This window comes from Jaculus jaculus, chromosome 1 (genome assembly GCF_020740685.1).
Source record: "Jaculus jaculus isolate mJacJac1 chromosome 1, mJacJac1.mat.Y.cur, whole genome shotgun sequence".
NCBI classification, from domain to species: domain Eukaryota; kingdom Metazoa; phylum Chordata; class Mammalia; order Rodentia; family Dipodidae; genus Jaculus; species Jaculus jaculus.
The window spans coordinates 246,722,497-246,744,815 of record NC_059102.1 but is presented as its reverse complement, the minus strand read 5'-3'; the positions used below and the strand labels follow the sequence as shown (position 1 = coordinate 246,744,815).

Here is a 22,319-nt window from a genome sequence, read left to right as displayed (position 1 = left end):
TCACCCGGCCGGACGCCACTTCGAGGTAGAGCACCTCCCTCCCGCCCTCCGTTCCGAGCGCGCCTGCGTCAGCAGGGATCGGGCTCTCCTATAGGTCAGTCCCTTCCAACCAGCTCCTTCTACCCTCCCCCACCCCACCCGGCTTCCTTAAACTTCCTGAGGAGCATGGACGCTTCCAGGCCTCCTCTTTGGCCTCGGGGTCCTGTGGCTGAGAACCCCAAGTCCACGGGGCTATCCTGGTGCTAATAGTACCGGCCTCACCGCTTCACTTTGTAGACTTCGCGCTTAGCTATTTCCTCTTCGGTCAGCGTGGGTCTCGATCCTCGGGAAAGTTTCGACTATGGCACTCCTAGATGGAGAGGCGCTCCAGTGTACCTGACAGCTTTGGGTGGTGGAACCTAAGCACCTGATTGGGCAGCTTCGTCCAATACCTGGGCGTTCATCCAGCCACTGGCCCCCTTCGTGAAACTATGCCAGCCCCCACCCCAAGCGCGGTTCTTTTTCTTTTCTTTTTTTATTGACAACTTCCAAAATTGTAAACAATATCCCATGGTAATTCCCTCCCTCCCCCCACTTTCCCCTTTGAAACTCCACTCTCCATCATAGTCCCTCCCCCTCTCAAATCAGTCTCTCTTTTATTTTGATGTCATCATCTTTTCTTCCTGTTATGATGGTCTTGTGTAGGTAGTGTCAGGCACTGTGAGGTCATGGATATCCAAGCCATTTCTTTCTTCTTTTCATTGTTTTTTTTTGGGGGGGGTTGAAAAAAGCATGTAGCCTCGAACTTACTGTGTAGCTGAGGATGACCTTGAATTTCTGGTCCTCCTGCCTCCACCTCCCAAGACCTGTAATCTTTGGACTACCCTTAAAAAACAGCCAGGCATGGGGGTGCATGCCTGTAATTCCAACAGCCTAGGAGCAGTGACAGGCGGATCAGTGCAAATTCAAAGCCAGCCTGGTGTACAGAGCAAGTTTCAGACCAGCCAGGGCTACATAGGGAGACTTTGGGGAGAGAGAATCACTGGTTGTGGTGCCACATGCCTGTAACCCTAGCACTTGGGAAGCTGAGCTAACTTTATCTTTCTTTTCTCTAACCTTAGTTTAGAAGAAAATTGACCAGACATGGTAGCACACATCTTTAATCCCAGCACTCAGGAGGCAGAAGTAGAATCGCGTTAGGTTTGAGACCAGCCTGAGACTACATAGTGAACTCCAGGTCTCCCTGGGCTAGAGAGACCCTACCTCAAAAACATATAACAGGATTTGTTAATTAGTCTCGCTTCTTACCTCAACTAGAGGAGAGAGCCCTGCACCAACCCCCAACACCATTCCCACCTATTATATGACCTGGCAATGAACGAAAATTAAACCCAGAGTGGTGGCACACGTCTTTAATCCCATCACTCTAGCAGGCAGAGGTAGGAGGATCACTAGTGAGCTCAGCCCTGCCTGAGACTATTACATAGTGAATTCCAGGTCAGCTTGGGCTAGAGTGAGACCCTACCTCAGGGGGCGGGGGTGCGGGGGAGGGAGGAAGGAAGGAAGGAAGGAAAAATAAATTAATCATCCTGGTGCTCGCTTCGGGCATCCCACAAAACCTTTACATTTGTGTCTTTTCCTCATTCCAGCCCGTTCTTACTCTTCCTTCTGGTTTTTACTTCTCAAGGGATCTTCTTCTGTAGTATCGGTCCCGTCCTGATGAATGTCCTCCATCTCCAACTCAGTTCTCTCTTCTAGGGTTAATGGTTGAATGGGAGGTGGGTATCGGGGAGACCTGAGTAGGAAATAAGGGACTGTTTCCCCGAGGAGATGCACACAAGGCCCTTTGGGACCTGCCTCGGGCTGTAGCTCTAAAAGCAGCCTGCTGCCAGGAAGATCGAGTGTGTCAGCTCTTGCGTTAGAGGGGAGGGAGAAGGGGGCCGAGTGTGCAATCTATGGATGCAATTTCCGGTGCAAATAGGAGTGGTGAGAAAACAGCCCCCACTTGCTGATCAGAAAAGATCCAGAGATGAAATGAGATTAGACGCGGGGAGCCACCATGAGGATCCCAGACATCTCAACCCTCAGAACCGCTCCCCCGCCCCACACCCCAGTTTTATCTCCAGGATCACTAGAGCAGCCTGGGCGCAGGGCTCATCAGGTTTTCCTATCTCGGCTCATATGCAGAATAGGAGTACCACTAGAGGGCGCGCTGACTCCGTCGCCAGAGCCCATCGGTGAGGAGCGCACACCCAAGGGTAGGCAAAGCCCAGGACTGCTATGGAATCGGGATGCTCTGGAAGCCAGACACAATCTTAAGAGTGGCTCCTGACTCTCTGGGCATAGACCAGCCACGTTTTAAAGTTTAGTTTCGGGATCCTCAGTGCTTGTTTCACCCTCACCCACCCTGCCCCACCCAGTGCTCTGGACGCATTGCTGTAATTCCTTACATCTCTGGGCTGTTGGAGCGAGCACTTATGTACCCACCTATCCCTTTGTTGCCCTGGAAAATTACCTCTCTTTCAGATAATTCCTTCACAAGGCAGCTTTCCTTGATGCCTAGCCAGATTAGATGCTCTGTTCTGGGCTCTTGTCTACAGGGTTCTGGCTAAGATGGCTAACTGGATCTGAGTTTGGCCTCCCATGCACAAGTCCAACGAGGTTCCTGGAAGCAGGGTTCAAGGAGAATTGACTGGCATCCAAATGAGCACAGCTAGGACCTTCTAATGGGCTTTTGGTTTTGCTTGATTTTGGTTTGCTTGCCCCATTCCTGGGTCCCTGTTGGTTCAGGGAAGGAGTTTGAAGCATAGGCCAATGAGAAGAAATGCAAGGGGATGGGTGACAGGATCTGTGGAAGCTGTTGGCTATTCCCACCCGAGGAAGATACCCTAGCTAGGATACCATCTTAGTTTGAGTTTGTTCCCATTTCCAGAATGAATGCCCTCATGCTTTCCTTGTCTTTTTGTTTGTTTGTTTGTTTTTCGAGGTAGGGTTTCATTCTAGCTCAGGCTGACCTGGAATTCATTCTGTAGTCTCAGGGTGGCCTCGAACTCACGGTGATCCTCTAGCTCTGCCTCCCAAGTGCTGGGATTAAAGGTGTGCTCCACCACACCCAGCTTTTATACTATGTCTTATTTATTTGAGAGAAAGAGAGAGAGAGGAAGAGGCAGAGAGAAAGAGAGAATGGGTATGCCAGGGCCTCTAGCCACTGCAAATGAACTCCAGACACATGTGCGCCCTTGTGCATCTGGCTTATGTGGGTCCTGGGGAATTGAACCATTGTCATTAGAACATTTCCCCAGCCCCTGTACTATGTCTTAAAAGGCTGAAGGGGGTTGCCTTTTGACCTTTGTCCACAGTACCAGCAAGAGTTATTGCTAACTAATCATGGCTGCCCCTCCTCCAGTATTTGTAATTCCTGACACCTGCAGGGTTTATGGGGTTAGGGCACCAAGGAAATCCAGCTGCCAAGAGAACCACTCTTCCTGGGGTCCATGGACACCTGAGGCTGCTGGCCTGGCAGGGTGTTCAAATTGGCCCAAGTCCAAAGCTTTCCAGGTCCTCCTATTCCCTCTTCTCCTCAAACTTTACCCTTGGCTCTGAACTTCTGCCTGTGCCTAGCCCCGGCAGAATGGCCTCTATGATCTTTCACACTAGTCCTTTGTCAGATCAGTCTGCAGGTGCCCTCTGCTGGTACCAGTAATGAAGGTGGCAGGGCTGAAAGTGGGAATAGTGGGCCTTAAATTTTATTTATTATTATTCATTTATATTATTTATTATTACTTCTTTTCGAGGTAGGGTCTCACTCTAGCCGAGGCTGACCTGGAATTCACTCTGTGTTCTCAGGGTGGCCTTGAACTCATGGCCATCCTTCTACCTCTGCCTCCTGAGTGATGGGATTAAAGGCGTGCATCACCATGTCCTGCTTATTATTTTTATTTTTGAGAGAAGAGAGAGTGAGTGTGCCAGGGCCTTTCAGCTGCTGTGAATGAACTCTAGACGTGTGCACCCCCTGTGCGCATGTGTGACGTTGCACACCTGTGTCACTTTTGCATCTAGCTATACATAGGACCTGGAGATTTGTACAGGCATTTCTAAGATTTGCAGGTGAGCGCCTTAACCACTAAGCCATCTCTCTAGCCCTTGACTTTTTTTTTTTTTTTTTTTTCGTGGTAGGGTCTCACTCTAGCTCAGGCTAACCTGGATTTCACTATGTAGTTTCAGGGTGACCTCGAATGCATGGCAATCCTCCTACCTCTGCCTCCTAAATGCTGGGATTAAAGGCATGCACCACCACGCCTGGCTTATACACTTGGCTTTTTTAATATAAGAACTCAGAATGGGTAGAATTATTTGTTTTAAATCATGTTTTAACATGGTTTCATCAATTGTAACTTGACCTCAAGCCCGTTGCCATAACATCCAGGTGGCATGACAGTGTGTCATTAAAGAGAAGATACATAAAGAAAAAAGAAAAGAAAGAAAAAGGACTCAGAATGGGTAGGCAAAAGCATTTTTATTGACAACTTCCATAATTGTAGACAATATCCCATGGTAATTCTCTCCCTCCCTGCATTTTCCCCTTTGAAACCCTACTCTCCATCATATCCCCCCCTCCCATTAGTCTCTCTTTTATTTTGATGTCATGATCTTTCCTCCTTTTATGATGGTCTTTTGTAGGTAGTGTCAGGCACTGTGAGGTCATGGATATCCAGGCCATCTTGTGTCTGGAGGGAGCACGTTGTAAAGAATCTTACCTTTCCTTTGGCTCTTACATTCTTTCCGCCACCTCTTCCACAATGGACCCGGAGCCTTGAAAGATGTGATTGAGATATTTCAGTGCTGAGCACTCCTCTTTCACTTCTTCTCAGCACCATGGTGCCTTCTGAGTCTTCCCAAGGTCACTGCCATCTGAAAAGAGAAGTTTCTTTAACCAGAAGTGAGAACAGCATTAATATATGGGTATGAACATTAAGAGAAGTGCTTACTGGGCAGTTTGGTGAGCATAGTATACACATTTAGCCAGACACCAGCCGACGTTACACCCCTAGGGCTCATGACTACCCCTGTTTCAGGTTTTCAGTATCAGGGATGTATTCCTTCCCATGAAGTGGGCTTCCAGTCTAATTAGAGAACAACTGGGTTCCCTGATAAAAGACATGCCATGATTGCATGCCGTGGCTCATTTGGCCTGGCTGGCCAAGGCTTGCAGTGCTCACTGTTGAGTATCTTCACTGGTGATTTCTGTCTCTCCCATTGCACTGCATGCAGTGTAGCTTTTTCCAGCTTTCTGTCAGCTGGCCTACATGGAGGAGGTTTTCAGCTCAGCTCCAGCAGGATTTCTCAGTGACTATGCAACCCAAATGCGCAGCTTTATCATGGGCTCAGCTGCTTTCCAAGAAAAAAGAGGTCTTGGGATCTGGTGGGGATGACCAGGATGTACCTGGCCTTTTGGAAGAGGTATGTGCAAGATCAAGATCTCCATTCCCCCAGGTCCTACTACAAGTTTGAGGCCCGCCCTGTTCCCGGGGTTTGTCTGGCGTGGAGGAAGAGTGCACACACCGTCTTGTGATAACTCCTTCCACTCTGCAGGGAGAATTTACAAATAGAGTTTAGGTCTACTTGTAGCCCTGCTCCCCCACTGTCTTGTCAGGGAAGATGCTCCATGACCCAAAATCAAGTGGACAGATCCCTCACTTGGAAGCTGAACAGGGTGGCCTAACTTCTCCCTGGCCTGGCTTCTTTGGCCCTACTTGCATTTCCTTTTTTTAAAAAAAAAAAAATTATTTAGGCTGGGGAGATGGCTTAGCGGTTAAGGCATTTGCCTGCAAAGCCAAAGAATCAACTCTCCAGGACCCACATAAGCCAGATGCACAAGGGGGCTCTTGCATCTGGAGTTCCTTTGTAGTGGCTGGAGGCCCTGGTGCTCCCATTCTCTCTCTCTCAAATACACACACACACACACACACACACACACATATATATATATATATATATTTTTTTTTTTCCCCCCAGGGTAGGGTCTCACTCTGGCCCAGGCTGACCTGCAATTCACTCAGAGTAGCCTCGAACTCACGGTGATCCTCCTACCTCTGCCTCCCGAGTGCTGGCATTAAAGGTGTGCACCACCATGCCCGGCAAATAAATAATATTAAAAAAATTTCATTTATTTGTTTATGAGGGAGAATGGACATGCCAAGGCCTCTAGCCACTGTAAACTGGCTTTATGTGGGTTCTGGGGAATTGAAGCCCCTAGGCTTTTCAGGCAATTGCCTTAACCTCTGAGCCAACCCCCTACTTGCATTTTCTTTTTCTTTTTTTTTCTTTTTTTAGTTTTTCAAGGTAAGGTTTCACTAGTCTCAGGGTGGCCTCAAACTCACCGGAATCATCCTACCTCTGCCTCCTGAGTGCTGGGATTAAAGGGGTGAGGGATCATGCCTGGCTCCTACTTGCATTTTCTATTAGCAAGGCAGAGAGTAAAGGGTCCCTGGGCCTGGTGTGGCCATACTCAGACACCCTTGGGGCAAGTTGAGAAAAACCTGGGTGAGAGTTACACAAATGTCCTGACCTGCTGCTGGTCGCCTAAGGCACTTCCCCTCTTTTTTTTTAAAAGTAAGGCAAAGGTGATTTGTTGAGAAAACCGTTCTGCTGGTCTCCAAAGAGGAGAAAGATTGGGTGGGAAATAGTTTCAAGGGGCAAACTCAATAGTGAAGATCTGCATGCAATTGCTTCCCCCTTTAAAAATATATTTTTTTAATTGTTATATTTGGGGAAAATGCCTCTGACAAAAGGGCAGATGCAAAATACAGAGACCGCGCAACAATTATTTGTTCTATTATTTTTTGTAGTTATTGTTTTGTTTTTGTTTTTCGAAGTAGGGTCTCACTCTAGCCCAGGCTGACCTGAAATTCACCAGGCAGTCTCAGGGTGGCTTTGAACTCACAGTGATCTTCCTATCTCTGCCTAACAAGTGCTGGGATTTAAAGGCCAGCACCACCACGCCTGGCCCACATTTTCACTCAACGTGAAAGAATGGGTGCGTTCCAGGAACTCAAAGAGGATGAGCAATCAGGAGAATCTCTCAAGTTATTTTTAGGATACAGAACCATACCATGCTAGGGTGAAGTTTCCCATCAAGGATTTCTAACAACTGCACCTTTTCTTGTGGGTTAACCCCCCATTCCGCTCCCCTTTAGTGGAAAGTGTTCCTTATTTCTGCAAAACCAATTATGCCACTCCCAGAAACACCTTAGCACATAGATTTGGAGCCATCTGCTCCCCCCCACCCGCCGCGCCCCCCGCTTCTAGATTGGACACAATCGCTCGGTCACCGGGAGAGGTGGACCCATAGCGTCGTCTAGGTCGGACCTATTTTCTGTCCTCCGAGTGTGGGAGGTGCCAGAGATTGGGAGTGAGGGCTACACAGCGTGGGCATCAGTACCCCGGGGCTGCGCTGGGCACACAGCCGCGGTGACCCAGTGATACTGTAACAAGGATCGCTCCGAGGCCCGGCGGGTCGGCCAATCGATGCGTTCGGCACTCTGCACGGTCTAGGGAGCAGGCCCAGGGGTGGGCCTGGGCGGGGCGGTAAGATCGGGTGGGCGGGACGTTCCTGGCGGCGAGTTCCAATTGGTAGGTTGTTTGCGAGAGACGCGTCCTAATTGGCTAGGTGGCTGCGAGCGGTGGGGTTAAGCACGACGCCTCGTCCCGGCCTAGGCACGAGCCCTGAGCGCTCTTGCAGCTGCTCGGACCTGCAGGCAGGGTCGCGAGCCATGGACTATCACCTCCGCACATGCCGCGGGAGCCTGCTCCAGCGTGGTCTCCTGTTCCTCCTGCTTCTGCTCATGCTACTGGTGGACCCGGTGCTCCCGGCCCAACGTCACCCCCCGGTGGTGCTGGGTGAGGCGCGCGGCTGGGGGTGGTTGGGTCCTGCCGAGAGGAGTGTTGGAAAGGCCGACTTCCCGGTGGGCATCGGTTTTATGCACGGAATGGGAGGACGTGTTTTAATGTCTTACCTTGCTACCTGGGTCAGGATAGCCCACCTCCAGTCAGGCTGGGCATGGGTGTGGTCAGCCTCTCATCCCTTGCCCCCTCCAGTAACAATGGGAGTGGGAGGGTTACCGTCCAGTTTGTCCACTCCACCTGTCTACATCAGCTCCCAGACCTTTCCTTACCGTACCCCCATTTTTACATGGAAAGACTGAGGCAATTCAGCCCCACTCAGAGGGCAGGTGTGGGTATGCAAGGTAGTCTCAATTGGGCTTGGCCTGCCTAAGAGACATCACCCTTGACATTTCTGTTTCAGAGGGTCTTATTAGAAGTAAGTTTTTTGGGGGAAAGGTTTGTGCATGTGCGCTCTCTCTCTCTCTCTCTCTCTCTTTTCCTAGGTAGGGTCTTACTCTAGCCCAAGCTCACTTTGTATTGCCAGGCTGGCCTAGAACTCTGTGATCCCTCTACCTCTCACAATGCTGGGATTAAAGGTGTGTGCCACCACGCCCTGCTAAGGTTTGCTCTCTTAGGCACCCGGCTCATTTCCTTTCACCCTCAGCTTATTATATGGATGACACTGGTATGAGGTAGGTGGCATAAGGGAAACTGGATGACTAATAAAAAAGAAGATAGAAGAGTTGGGATAACATTCCTGAACAGGTGTCAGAGAGCATGCTTCTTCTATCCCCTGACATACCTAGTTGGTCCAGGCTACATGAACAGATGACATCTCTAAGTGATTGCTTCTTTGTCTCACACCTGGCAACTGAACAGAGGATCACAGTGCTCTTTGTGCTGATGGGCCAGGATGAAATCTATCTGGGGAACCGTGGGTACCTCTTTCAGGCCAGGGTTCCTATCTAACCCCGCTGGCCTACTCCTGAGAGCAGAGGTATGGTGAGGTGTATGTTATATACTCAGTCTGCTGAAGCATGATTTCCCATGCTCTTTCTGTTGGAAATATGTGTGTGTGTATGTGTATGTATACATACATACATACATAGATACACACACACACACATACCTGGGTTTGGGTATATATGTATCTATATATATGTTGATGTTTATGAGTACACCTTCTGTCTCTGTCAGTGAACTCCAGATGCATGTGCTACCTTGTACATCTGGCTTCATGTGGGTACTGAGGCATTGAACCCAAACCCAGGTCATCAGGCTTTGCAGGCAAGCACCTTTAACTGCTGAACCATCTCTCAAGCTCTCTGCTGGGTATATTTTAATGGAGATTTAATGCTGATTGTAGAAGGGTAGATTGACAGACAAGGAGGTCCTAGGGGAGCCCAGTAGGTCTTCCCAGTCAGAAAGTGCTCTGAAAAAAAAAAAAAAAATCAAAAGGGCTGGAGAGATGGTTTAGTGGTTAAGGCACTTACCTGCAAAGCCAAAGGACCAAGGTTCAAATCCCAGGTTCCATGTAAGCCAGATGTATAAGGTGGTGCATGCATCTGAAGTTCGTTTGCAGTGGCTGAATGCCCTGCTGTGCCCATTCTCTCTCTCTTACACTCTCTCTCAAATAAAATAAAATAAAATACTTTTTTAAAAGAAGGAAGTGCTCTGGGCTCAGGTTCACTTTGAAATTTGTGTACACTTGACCTTTCCTTTACTGAAAGCTTAGGATCATTAGCTTCCAGGATGGAACTAGCAGTGACCCTTGGCCGTGAGGTCTAGGCTGTGCTGGGCAGACTCAGAATCACTGAAGCAGCTGAATGAGTGGATGCCAGGAACGGCTTCCTAGAGTATGCCAGAGCTAAGGTCAAGAGAGGGGACCATGCCAGGTGGGGCGGCGCATGCCTTTAATCCCAGCACTTGGGAGGCAGATGTAGGAGGATTGCTGTGAGTTCAAGGCCACCCTGAGACTACAGAGTTAATTCCAGGTCAGCTTGGGCTAGAGTGAGACCCTACCTCGAAAAACCAAAACTAAACAAAGAGGGGTCCAGGCGGGCTAAATGGAATGGGGGGAAATGTGGCTTGTGTAGAGCTTGTGATTCATTGGGTCACATGTTTAAGTCACATGTGGGTTCAAGGAGTTCTGAGAATGAGGGATGTGGTCACATGTTTGCAGAGGAGAGTGAATAGCTAAAATGCTCATCTGCTCATTTTAAGGAGTGAAATTGCTGCTGTTTACTCAGACAACCAGGCACAGAGTAGAGTTCCTTCAGGGTACAACTACTGTAGAGGTGGTTCTGGAATTAGAGGAAGACTTAACCAAAGCCAGAGAAGTGACCCTGGACAGGGAGGGACTGTAGGCTAGCCATTCCTCCCTCCGAGCCTCAGTCTTCTTATCTGTTAAGTGGGGATAAAGATGCCCCCTTACAGTGTTACTTGAGTGAAAGGCTTGTGGTTCTTGTTCTAGTTTCAGGTACAGAGGTTCTCAAGAAGTGGTCACTGTTATTTTTAGAGGCCACTCAGCCTGACCAGGGCAAGGGTGTCTGGGCAAAGCAGAAGTTGTAGCTTCCTCTTTTAGCCATTTCCACTTTGGTGGCTAGAGACAGTGACCAGTCTGCAGACATGTCATCTAGAGACCATCATGCTGGCAGTCCCTGCCTCTGAACCCCCATCATGAAGGGAGGTGAAGGCAGGTGCCATGCCTGCTTTCATGGCACCATGAAAATCCCGAGACTGTACTGGGCCAGGTTCATAGTCAATAACCAGGAAAGTCAAGTGGTGGGGCTGGGCAGTGGATCAATGGGTAAAGTGTTTATCATGCAAGTGTACGTACCTGAGTTTGGATCTCATGACCCATGTGAAGCTGTAGCCAGCGTCTTTAATCCCAGGGCGCCTAGGACCAAACCAAAAGGGAGGCAGACAAGATGATCATCAGCCAGCAGGTTAAGGGTTATTTAGCCTGGCATCTACAGCAGTGAACAAGAGACTCTATCTCAAAGTGGAGGGTGAGGACTAACACCCGAAGCTGTCCTCTGACCTCCGCGTGTGCTCTGTGTCAAGTACATGCCTGCAATTGCACTCTCACACAGGCATGCACGCACACACACACACACACACACACACACACACATCATAGGTTGCTTAAAAGCAGAAACTTCTTTGTTTTCTTGGGGGCATGGCTTGTAGGAAGGCAGGAGGGAGGGAGAGAGAGGAATAAAGAAAGAAGGAAGGAACGAAGTCAGAGGATTGCTGTTCACTCACTAGCCATGGATTATAAATGAGGTTGTTTCTGTGAAGTGTCTAGGATATATAACATGTGGGGGTGGCCGGGAAGGTCAACAGGATTAAGTAGACTGTGCAGGGATTTGAATGCTGGGGAATGAAGCAATGGGTATGGGTTTGGGTGTCACTAGGACCCCAGTGTTTGTGTTGGGGTGGGGCCTGGTCACACATACCCTAGTCTGTAATTGGAGTGGCATGCTGTTGCACAGTAACCATGTGCAGCCCAGGCTCTCAGCTGGGCTACACACCTGTCAGATGCTCTGCCTTCTAGAACTTTTCTGGAAACCTTGAGCAAGGCCTGGGGATCTTGGTAGGCCAGCAGGTAGCAGTGTGTGATTTTCTCGTTTGTGTGTTCATGGTCTGCCTCCCACCAATCTGTCCTAGAATGCCAGTGATCCCAGCCCTGGGGCGACAGAGGCAGGAAGATGATGAATATATCCCTGTAATCCCAACATTCAGGAGGTGGAAGCAGGAAGGTCAGAAATTTGAAGCCAGCCTAGGCTACGCCGTGTGACCTTATCTCAGGGAGGAAGAGAGGAAGATGGGAAAGAATATTTTTGGCTAATTCTGTTCTGTAGCCCACTGCCTCTCTCAAAGAAGATAAAGCCCATCTGTTCTGGTTTTTTGTTTTTTTTGTTTTTTTTTGGTTTTTTTGAAGTAGGGTTTCACTCCAGTCCAGGCTGACCTGAAATTCACTATGTGAACTCATGGTGATCCTCCTACCTCTGCCTCCTGAACGCTGGGATTAAAGGCGTGCCTCACCATGCCTGGCTTTGTGGTAGCTTTTCTACATGAAAGAGGTATCTGAGCCTCTATCAGGCTCCTCTGTCTCTGATTTTCCTGCCCCTAGCATTATGCTGTGATTTACAGAATAGGATTACACAGATCTTCCATGGTGGCTCTAACTCTGGGAGAGCTTCTGCGGACTTCAGGGTTCTGGACGTCCCCAGCCTGCCGGCACCAAGGCTCACGCATACCCTTTGTTCCCCTGCAGTGCCTGGTGATTTGGGCAACCAGCTGGAAGCAAAACTGGACAAGCCGAAGGTCGTACACTACCTTTGCTCCAAGAGGACCGACAGTTACTTCACACTCTGGCTAAACCTTGAATTGCTTCTGCCTGTCATAATTGATTGTTGGATTGACAATATCAGGTGGGAGCTAGGACACACAGGTGGGGTACCACTTATCTATTGGGCCCAGAGAAATCTCTAGAGTCTATGTCCTTCCTGTACCTACATCAAGAGAGCTCCAAGTCAGTGACCTTTCTCTTCTAGCCCTCAGTCTTGTCTGATTTGGTTGGCACCAGTTCTGCACTGTTCCAGGCAAAACTTTCTTTTCCTTTCTGTTGTTTTTGTCTCTCCCTTCAGTTAGCGCCTGTGCCCCAGCCCCTGTCCACAGCCTCTACATGGCCCCACTCCTTTCCTTGCCTAGGTCTTGGCCATACTTGCTTCTCTAGCTGCTCCCTCTTCCTGGAATATGTCCACATCTTTGCATAGTACTCTTCTTTCCACATGGAATCTAATGCTCACCTTTTGTCTAACAAATTCCCCCTGGGGCTGGAGATATGGCTTAACAGTTAAGACGCTTGCCTGCAAAGCCAAAGGAAAGGACCCAGGTTCAATTCCCCAGGACTCACATAAGCCAGATGCATAAGGTGGCACATGCATCTGGAATTCATTTGCAGAGGCTGGAGGCCCTGGGTGTCCATCTCCCTCACTCTCTCTCCCCCTCTTTCTCTCTTGCAAATAAATAAAAATAGAAAATAAGTAGTAAAAAAAAAATTCCTTTCCACTCATCCCCCCAAAGTCTGATCTTTGCTGAGGAAAATGCACACCTGTAATTGTTTGGGAGGCTGAAGCAGGAGGACCATAAGTTTGAGGCCAGCCTGGGCTACATAGCAATATCCCATCTCCAAAATCCACCCACCCCAAAAATGAAACCTGACCCTAATCCCTTTGCAAAGTCTTCCAGGCATTGTTTACCCCAGGCCACATGCATGTTTCTTGTAGCCCTCACCAAGTGTCAGACTATGTCGTTAGGTTGATTCCCCAAATTCAATATAGGCATTGTATATTCTTTTTATTTATTTATTTTTTTTGGTTTTTCAAGGCAGGGTCAGCACAAGCTGACCTGGAATTCACTATGTAGTCTCAGGCTGGCCTTGAACTCATGGTGATCCTCCTACCTCTGCTGGGATTGAAGGCATGCACCACCACACCTGGCTTGGCGTAGTATATTCTATATACAGTTATGTGCCTTTAATCCTAGTACTTGGAAGGCAGCGGTAGGAGGATGGATCGCTGTAAGATCAAGGCCAACCTGAGACTACATAGTGAATTCCAGGTCAGCTTGGACTAGAGTGAGACCCTTCCTCTAAAAACAAAACAAGCAAACAAAAGAGCATAAAGAATGAATGACCTATCCTGTCTAGGTGTGTGTCAGTGCACTCTGATGTTCACACAGTAATCAAATCACCAAATGACACATTTCCTGAACATATCCCTGCCCTTGAATGACACTTGATCACTTTTCATTTCATCCTATTACATTCCTCTTGGAACAGATGCTGTTTTTAATCCTGCTTTTTAGGAGGTAGGCGTGTAGCTCTGTGGCAAACCATTTGCCGGTCATACCTGAGGCCCTGAGCTTGATCCCCAGCAGCATAATAAAACAAGAGAAGGAAATCTGAAAGCTCAAAGCAGTTACAAAATTGTCTAAGCTTCTCAGCTATTAAACGGAAGAATTCAAACTCAGAATTAAGTAACTCTGAGCAAGGTCCCTAACCGACATTTCCCAGAAGACAGGGACTGTTTCTCTGTTTTATCTTTATAGCAGTAGAACCAAGAACACAGCTGGTGCCGATCAGTGTTTGAGTTGATTAAAGGTTTTTCCTAGGGACTTGCTAGCAGGTCCTCTGTGCACCCAGCCCTTCCCTGTTTATGTTGCCAGCTTTTTGTTTTTGTTTTTGATTTTTCGAGATAGGGTCTCACCCTAGCCCAGGCTGACCTGGAATTTACTATGTAGTCTCAGGGTGGCCTCGAACTCACAGCCATCCTCCTACCTCTGCCTCCTGAGTGCTGGGATTAAAGGCATTGCACCACCATGCCCAGCTGTTGCCAGCTTTTTAAATTCTGTCCTACTTAGTGTATGGTTGGGATTTTTCTGGGCTGTTGATCTGTATTTCTATTTTTGTGTTGAAGACGTGGCCTTAGGTATTCCAAGAATTTGTGGCTACACCCTGGGTATTGTGGTTGCTGGCAGATGATACAGCTCTGAGGTACTGAACAGGCTATGTGGCTTGGTCATTCCCTTATTTGAACATGGCCTGACTGGGGGGAGACAGGCTGCTGGAACCAGTTCTCAGAGTGATTGGGACTCAGTTGTTCAGCTGTACTGGTTCTTTAGCAAGGCCTTTGTCCTGTCTCTTGCCACCTGCCCTCATCATTCCTCTGGGCCTTAACCATCCTCCTACCCACCCATCCATACAGCACTCACAGGTACTCAGCCCTGCGGTGGCCATGTCTCCTGTGTGCATCCCTGACCATCTCTTCTGCCCCATGATATGTTAAGGTCAACGGCAGAAGCTAGGTCCATGGAGATGCGAGCTGACAAGGTAGGCTGTGTCCTAGTCAAGTGTGATGTTCATGACAGCTCTAACTGCTGCTTCCTTCTTCCTGGTCTGAGACCATCACTCTAGGGCGAGTGACACTGAGGAAAAGGGAATTTGCCTTGATGGATCCCTGTGATCAGTCTTTGGAGTAAGCCTTGGAGGAGTCTTCATTTATATGTGGTTACTGTGTTCTGTATGAGTCATTTGTTTGGGGCTTTTTGAGGCAGGGTGTTGTAGCTACATGTTGCTGGGATAAAACACCTGGTCAAGAGCAGCTGGTGGGAGGAGAGTTTATTTCGGCTTACAGTCTTAAGGGGATATTTTAGGTTGGCAGAGGAAGAATAGCAGAGCAGAGGCTGGACATCAGTCAATCACCAGAGCTTGAGAAATGGCTCAACAGTTAAAGACTCTTGCCTGCAAAATTTGCCAGGCCTGGATTTGATTCACCAGTACTGACATCATGCCAGGCTCATAAAGTGGTGCAAGCATCTGGAGTTCGTTAGCCGCAGTGGGAGGCTCTGGCATGCCCCTCTCTTCTCTGTCACTAACATAAATAAATAAATAAATAGAATTTTAAAAATAAAGAAAGTTGTTAATAAAAATTGCGAATAAATATTTGAAAAAAATAAATCAAAAATAAAGAAAGTGGACTGAAGAGATGGCTTGCCTGCAAAACCTAAGGACCCAGGTTCAATTCCCCAATATCCACATAAGCCAGATGCACAAGGTGATGCTTGCATTTGGAGTCATTTGCAGTGGCTAGAGGTCCTGATGTGCCCATACTCTATCTGCTTCTTTTTCTCTCTCTCAAATAAATAAATAAAATTTAAAATACAACACTTCTCGAAACTAAAAATAAAGAAAGTGAGCTGAGTTCTGGCATGGGGGAGCTGGCTGTAACACCCCTAAGCCTACCCATCCTCTGGCAAGGATTTGCCTCCCAAACTGCCACCAGATTGTGGCCAAGCACTCAAAACATGTGTTTATGGGGGATATCTGGTTCAAACTACCACACAGGGACTCATGCAACCCAGGCTGGTCTTGAACTCATTTTGCAGATGAGGGCGACTTTGCACTCCTTATCTTCCTACCTTTGTCTTCCAAGTGCTGTGATTACATGTGTGTATCACCACATTCAGCTTTGGTCTGTGTTTTATAATCCTGCTTTGTTATTTTTTCATCTTTCTATTGCTGACCAAACCTGGAAATTAGAAGGGAGTATGGCTAAGGTCATAAAGTAGTATTGGGCCATACCAAATGTTGCCTTTGGGTCAGTAGCTCATTAGCCTCTCCTGACAGGCTGATTTACAACAGAACATCTCGGGCCACCCAGTTTCCTGATGGTGTGGATGTTCGTGTCCCTGGATTTGGAGAGACCTTCTCACTGGAGTTCCTGGACCCCAGCAAAAGCAATGTGGGTATGTAGCTGTTGGTCAAGTCTTCTGGGGGGATGTGGCTGGGGACTATTCTGAGTCGGGGAGGCACACCATGGGTGTGAAAGCATAGCCTGTGAGCTGTCTGTGATCAGCGTGGTCACGAATCCTGATAGCCCTCCTGCAGGAATCGCCTTTAAGAGACAGATGTCACAGTCCTTGTTGGGGCTTGGTGTGGGTGGCTGGAACTGGTTATACCTTCTATAAATCTGTGTTTTCTGTCTGTAGGTTCCTATTTCTACACTATGGTGGAGAGTCTCGTAGGCTGGGGCTACACTCGGGGAGAAGATGTTCGAGGGGCCCCTTATGATTGGCGCCGAGCCCCAAGTAAGAAGCCACCTTCATTCCCTCGTTGAGGGCTTGGGAGTCAGGGACAAGGCAGTAGCCATTAGTTAACTAGCTTTGGAGCCGGGCGTGGTGGCGCACGTCTTTAATCCCAGCACTCAGGAGGCAGAGGTAGGAGGATCACCATGAGTTCAAGGCCACCCTGAGACTACATAGTTAATTCCAGGTCAGCCTGGACCAGGGTGAGACCCTACCTCGAAAAACCAAAAAAAAAAAAAAAAAAAACTAGCTTTGGGCTCCTCTCTACCCCTGGCATCCAGCCCAGTAGTTACAGCCACCAGCTCTAGTCAGTCTTGTTCTGTCCTCCTCCATCCCTCATCCTAGTACCTCGGGGTGAAGGATAAGACTGAGCCTGGGAGGGGTCCTTTGGGCTTCATGACTTCTTGGGAAGAGCCAATCTGCTCCTACTTAGGGTTTTTTTTTTAAACATATTTAAAAAATTTTTATTTTACTTTTTATTTTTTTGGTTTTTTGAAGTAAGGTTTCACTCCAGCCCAGGCTGACCTGGAATTCACTATGTAGTCTCAGAGTGGCCTGGAGTTCATGGCAATCCTCCTACTTCTGCCTCCCAAGTGCTGGGATTAAAGGCATGTGCCACCATGCCTGGCTAAATTTCAATTTTATTTATTTATTTGAAAGAGAGAAAAAGGCAGACAGAGAGAATGGGTGCACCAGGGCCTCCAGCTTTTGCAAACAAGCTCCAGACGCATGCATCATCTTGTGCATCTGGCTTACATGGGTCCTAGGGAATTGAACCTGGGTCCTTTGGCTTTGCAGGCAAGCGCCTTAACCATTGAGCCATCTCTCCAGCCCCTACTTAGGTTTTAACACTTTGTACCCCCGGTCCTGGGTCCAGCCTGAGGATTGGTCAATAGTGTAGACTCCAGGACCCTTCCTGTCTGACCCCTGCCTGGCTCTGGCCTGCAGATGAAAATGGTCCCTACTTCCTGGCCCTCCGAGAGATGATCGAGGACATGTACCAGCTGTATGGGGGCCCTGTGGTGCTGGTTGCCCACAGCATGGGCAACATGTACACGCTCTACTTTCTGCAGCGGCAGCCACAGGCCTGGAAGGACAAGTACATCCATGCCTTCGTGTCACTGGGTGCGCCCTGGGGGGGCGTGGCCAAAACCCTTCGAGTCCTGGCCTCAGGTAAGATTTGCCTCTTCAGCATAGGTGGTGGTTCTCAAAATTCCTCCCTCCGCTATACCCGTCATGTCTTTTCCCTGGGCCAGCGTGGTGGCTCATGCCTTTAATCCCAGCACTCGGGAGGCACAGGTAGGAGGATCGCCATGAGTTCAAGGCCACCCTGAGACTACATAGTGAATTCCAGGTCAGCCTGGGCTAGAGGGAGACCCTACCTTCAAAACAAAACAAAATACAACTATTTCTTTGTAGGCATGGTGGGGGCGTGCATGTATGGTCATGCTAGGGTCTCTAGCCACTGTAAATAAATGTCTGTCTGGCTTTACAGGAGTGGCTAGAGAATTGAACCCAGGTCAGCCAACTGTGCAAGCAAGTGCCTTTAACTGAAAGAATTATCTCCTCAGCTCCCAAAATGGTCTTTTACACGAAAAAAATTTCCCCTCCAGAGTGAATCTAACACTATTTTTATTTCTTTGGTTTTTTTTGAGGTTATAGCCCAGGGTGACCTGGAATTCACTGTGTACCCTCAGGCTGGCCTCAAACTCAGCAATCCTCCTACCACTGCCTCCTGAGTACTGGGATTAAAGGCGTGCACCACCATGCCTGGCTAATGCTATTCTTAATTTTACCTCTCTTTTGACTTTACACCTTGTATATAAAGTAGTTACCTACTGGTGACATAGACACTTGCTCATGCATACACACATAAACATGTTTAGGCCTGACTGGCTAGACTTGGTTTGACCAAGTTCCCTGGGGTACCTTCAACCCCTTTACAACCACCTTTACCTCGCAGGAGGAAGGCTGACTACCATTTCCTGTTTGTGAGTTGCATCTCTGACCGCGGGCAGTGCAGGGAGGAAACAGGTGCAGATCTGGCTGGGCCTCTGCCTGGCAAAGTCAGCCCCTTCTTTAGTTACCCTTTCCCAATCCACTTGCCTTTGTGTGACTGTTAGAACTCATCATTGGCAGCCATGGAGCAAGGCTGCATGGTGTAGGAGAAGGCTTTTCTCCCTCTTCCATGTCTGAGTGGGAGTGCTGTGGCTCCCTCAATTGGGGACTGTGAACCAGGGTCACCCCAGGAATCTTGTGAGCTTTCCTTTTGCAGTCTCTGGCCCTGTGTGACTTGATCAGCTGTCATCCTGACTGGGCTCAGATCGAGTATCTCCCCCGAAAGATTGTGAATGATATGAATGATCCTGATTTGTCTGGACAATGAGCCTGTGGCTCATACATTCAGAGAGAGTGAGGATTCATCACAGCCATATACTCTGTCCATCCCGGGCCTAGAAGCAGACATAGGAGAACCTGAGTTGGGGCAGGGAGCCATGAGTTCAGGCGCTGGCTGTGTTGCAGCTTCCCAATGAGACTTCATGGAGCTTTGCCTCAGATGGCTGGGAGGGGAGGTGGGAGTCCATGGGACTCTAGGGTCTTCCCTTTCCTTAGGGATCTTAGCGGCATCTCCTGGTAGGCAAAACTGAGACTCTAGAGTCAGAGAAACCTTTTGGCTGTCCAATAGGGTGTGGCATGATGGGTGAAGATGTGTCTGAACAGAGGAGATGCTCCTCTTCTCCTGATCACCGCACCCACTGGAAGTCCCACTGGCTAATGAGAAGGGCTGACTCCAGTTGTAGTCTCCCCATTGCCCTGTCTCCAGCAGGCCTGGCCACCCAGGTCAGCATGCAGGCAGGGAGGTTTGTGGGATGAACCAAGACTGGTCTGGGCCCAGGAAAAGAAAAGCGTGTATGTGTACAGTTCATTATAAGACAGGAAGAGGACTGTGACTCTGGGCTGTTGACCTGCTTTAGTTTAGGCAAGGCCAGTGCCCCCACAGGCATAATGGTGCACATTTGGAAGAGGGCAACCTTCGTAGATGAGGCAACATAAGTCACTTTGGGAGTATATGCTGGTGAAATCCCACAGGATTGGAGTGGGCCACTACCTAGAGTCTGGTAGGATGTCCTGTGATAAACCTGCTACCCAGTCAGCTTTCTGTCCTCCGCATAGACTGACCAGAATCCTCTCCCTGTAGGAGACAACAACCGCATCCCTGTTATCGGTCCACTGAAGATCCGAGAACAGCAGCGGTCTGCCGTCTCCACCAGCTGGCTACTGCCCTACAATTATACCTGGTCCCCTGAAAAAGTGTTCGTGCACACATCTACAACCAACTACACGTTGCGGGACTATCGCCAGTTCTTCCAGGACATCGGCTTTGAAGATGGCTGGTTCATGAGACAGGACACAGAAGGGCTGGTTGAAGTCATGATGCCACCTGGCGTGCCACTGCACTGCCTCTATGGCACCGGTGTCCCCACGCCAGACTCCTTCTACTACGACAGTTTCCCTGACCGTGACCCAAAAATCTGCTTTGGTGATGGTGACGGCACTGTGAACTTGGAGAGTGTCTTGCAGTGCCAGGCCTGGCGGAACCGCCAGGAGCACCAGGTGTCCCTGCAGGAGTTGCCAGGCAGCGAGCACATCGAGATGCTAGCCAACACCACCACCCTGGCCTATCTGAAACGTGTGCTTCTTGGGCCCTGATTCGTGTGCCAGGCAGGGCTGCTGGGTGGCTGGCTCGTGGAGCTTTTCTTGGCCTTTGGGCCTGTATTGGCCTACAAGCTCAGCAAAGCGTGTGACCGATCGTCGTCCGAGGCTGTAGTCTACCCTGGAGGGCTGCTGTTTCTTACCATCCCTGAGTGGCGGTGAAGGAAGAAATATGCGTAGATTCGAGACACTTGAGACAATGTGCTGACGCTGTAATTGCTGTGACCTCAGACTTGGTCTGTAGGGTGGATTGGTTGGTTCCTGGCCCCAGCCCTCGATTGGGAGCCATGCAGTCTTCCCATCCTTATAGCCTTTCCACACTTGCCCCCTAGACCCTAGTCTTCCTGTGAAGGATGTTGCAGAGCTGCATGGTCCTTGCCCCCCAGGGTCCCAGCATGACCTCAGATGGCCTCACAAACTGGCTTCAGCCCTGCCCCACTGGCCATGTGTGGCTAGAGACTCTGGCTTCTCTGGGACCTTAGGTGGACAGCCCTGAGTGTGGCCTCCTCGGGGGTAGCCCATTACCCCTTGCAAGCAGGGGCAGAGTATTATGTCCTCCCTGGTTCCCAGGTCTGGGAACGTTGGTTCCATTCCTACCTCTTAACTCCAGGAGCAGCCTAATTCTAGACTGGGCAGGAGAGGGCCTCCCAATTCTGGGAGCCATGTCCCAGGGTTCTGGGTCCCTTGCTTACGCTCTGGGTCTCAGTGTTGGAGCTGGCTTTCTTGGCTGTGGGACTGTGACTTAAGGAAAGCAGGGCCCAGTGTCCTGACCTTCTAGCTAGGCATCTGTGAAGAAAGGGAGCTCTAGGAGGCAACTGTGGCTGCTCATAGCTGCCTAGAGCCACCCTCTTGGGAACGTCACCATCATACTGTGCCCTGCCTTAGGGTCTCCCTACCAGCCTACTTGGAACTGGCATGGGACTAAGAGGTGGTGGGGCTCCTGTCACTCACATGTGCCCACGAGGCAGCTGAATGATTTTCAGTCTTCAGGAGTTAGCGCAGGGACTTGAGTGGGCCCTTGAAAGAGGGGTTTTCTGTCTTCCCCAGGGATGCTGTATGGAGGTGGAGAATCTGGGTCTGCCTTAGGGGCAGTGGGCTCCAGGCGGGCACCTGGCCATAGGCTGAGGCCTGGGTCCAGCCTTTAGGCTGGGTTCCCCAAACCACCTTCAGACTAGTCTATGCTGCTCCCCCACACAGTTTCTGTGACACTGGACTTTGTGCACATGTCCAGCATGTCTCTTAGCTTGTTCCTGAGTGGCGGGTCCCATCTGGGGCTCTGAGAAGGCCATACCTCGATTCTGGCAATAAAAGTATTCTGGATGCTGTAAGGTGCCTTGGCCTGCTCTGAACGTGAGAGAAGGGAGGAAGTGGGCACGTGAGGGTGCTAGAGAAGTTAGTAATTAGCTGGAACTTTACTGAGGCCTTGCTTGGGTCTCAGCTCTGAAGCTCCTGTTTCTTTTGCTGGCACCAAGTACCAGACACTGGAACCTGTCTCTTGGAATTGCCCAATCAGCATACTGTGAATGTAGAGGTTTTTTTTTTTTTTTTTTAAGTCTTTTATGTTGTAGTTGTTTATTTTTATTTATTTATTTGAAAGAGAAAGAGAATGGGCACACCAGGGCCTCCAGCCACTGCAAATGAACTTCAGATGCATGTGCCACCTTGTGCATCTGGCTTATGTGGGTCCTGGGGAATCAAGCCTCGAACTGGGGTCCTTGGGCTTCACAGGCAAGTGCTTAACTGCTAAGCCATCTCTCCAGCCCTGACCTTAGAGCTTTAGGAAATTAGCTTCTTGGATTCTTCAACTTATCTGCCATATGTCCCTCCTTTTTTTCCTGTGTGTGTGTGTGTGTGCGCACGCACATACATGTGCGTGTGTTCAGTGCATGTGCAGATGAGTAGAGGCCAGAAGAGAGCATTGGGTATTGTTCCTTAGGAAAATTATCCATCTTTTTTTTTTAATTTTTAACTTTTTATTAACATTTTCCATGATTATAAAAAAAATCCCATGGTAATTCCCTCCCTCCCCACCCCCACACTTTCCCCTTTGAAATTCCATTCTCCATCATATTACCTCCCCATTACAA

General features: G+C 49.1%; 1 protein-coding gene across 2 annotated transcripts; it reads left to right on the top strand.

The window, feature by feature from the left end:
* The first annotated feature begins 7,681 nt into the window (after positions 1 to 7,681).
* On the top strand, positions 7,682 to 21,560 carry Pla2g15 (phospholipase A2 group XV). 2 transcript variants are annotated; one of them, XM_004661665.2, is made up of 6 exons: positions 7,682 to 7,878; positions 12,146 to 12,302; positions 16,061 to 16,179; positions 16,423 to 16,521; positions 17,467 to 17,691; positions 19,718 to 21,560. In XM_004661665.2, exons 1-6 carry the CDS (start codon positions 7,752 to 7,754, stop codon positions 20,227 to 20,229), a joined length of 1,239 nt encoding a protein of 412 aa, XP_004661722.1. In that variant the 5' UTR covers positions 7,682 to 7,751; the 3' UTR covers positions 20,230 to 21,560. The 2 variants fall into 2 exon arrangements, with proteins under 2 accessions (XP_004661722.1, XP_044995604.1); XM_045139669.1 differs by having other exon boundaries at positions 17,592 to 17,691; positions 19,718 to 19,976.
* Positions 21,561 to 22,319: the final 759 nt, after the last annotated feature.

Bases quoted from the DNA above. Each gene is read 5' to 3' on its own strand.
- Pla2g15 (XM_004661665.2), top strand. From the start codon at position 7,752: ATGGACTATCACCTCCGCACATGCCGCGGGAGCCTGCTCCAGCGTGGT. The intron at 12,303-16,060 runs GTGGGAGCTAGG...CTCTCCTGACAG, and splicing joins TGTTGGATTGACAATATCAG to GCTGATTTACAACAGAACAT. The intron at 16,180-16,422 runs GTATGTAGCTGT...TTCTGTCTGTAG, and splicing joins CCCCAGCAAAAGCAATGTGG to GTTCCTATTTCTACACTATG.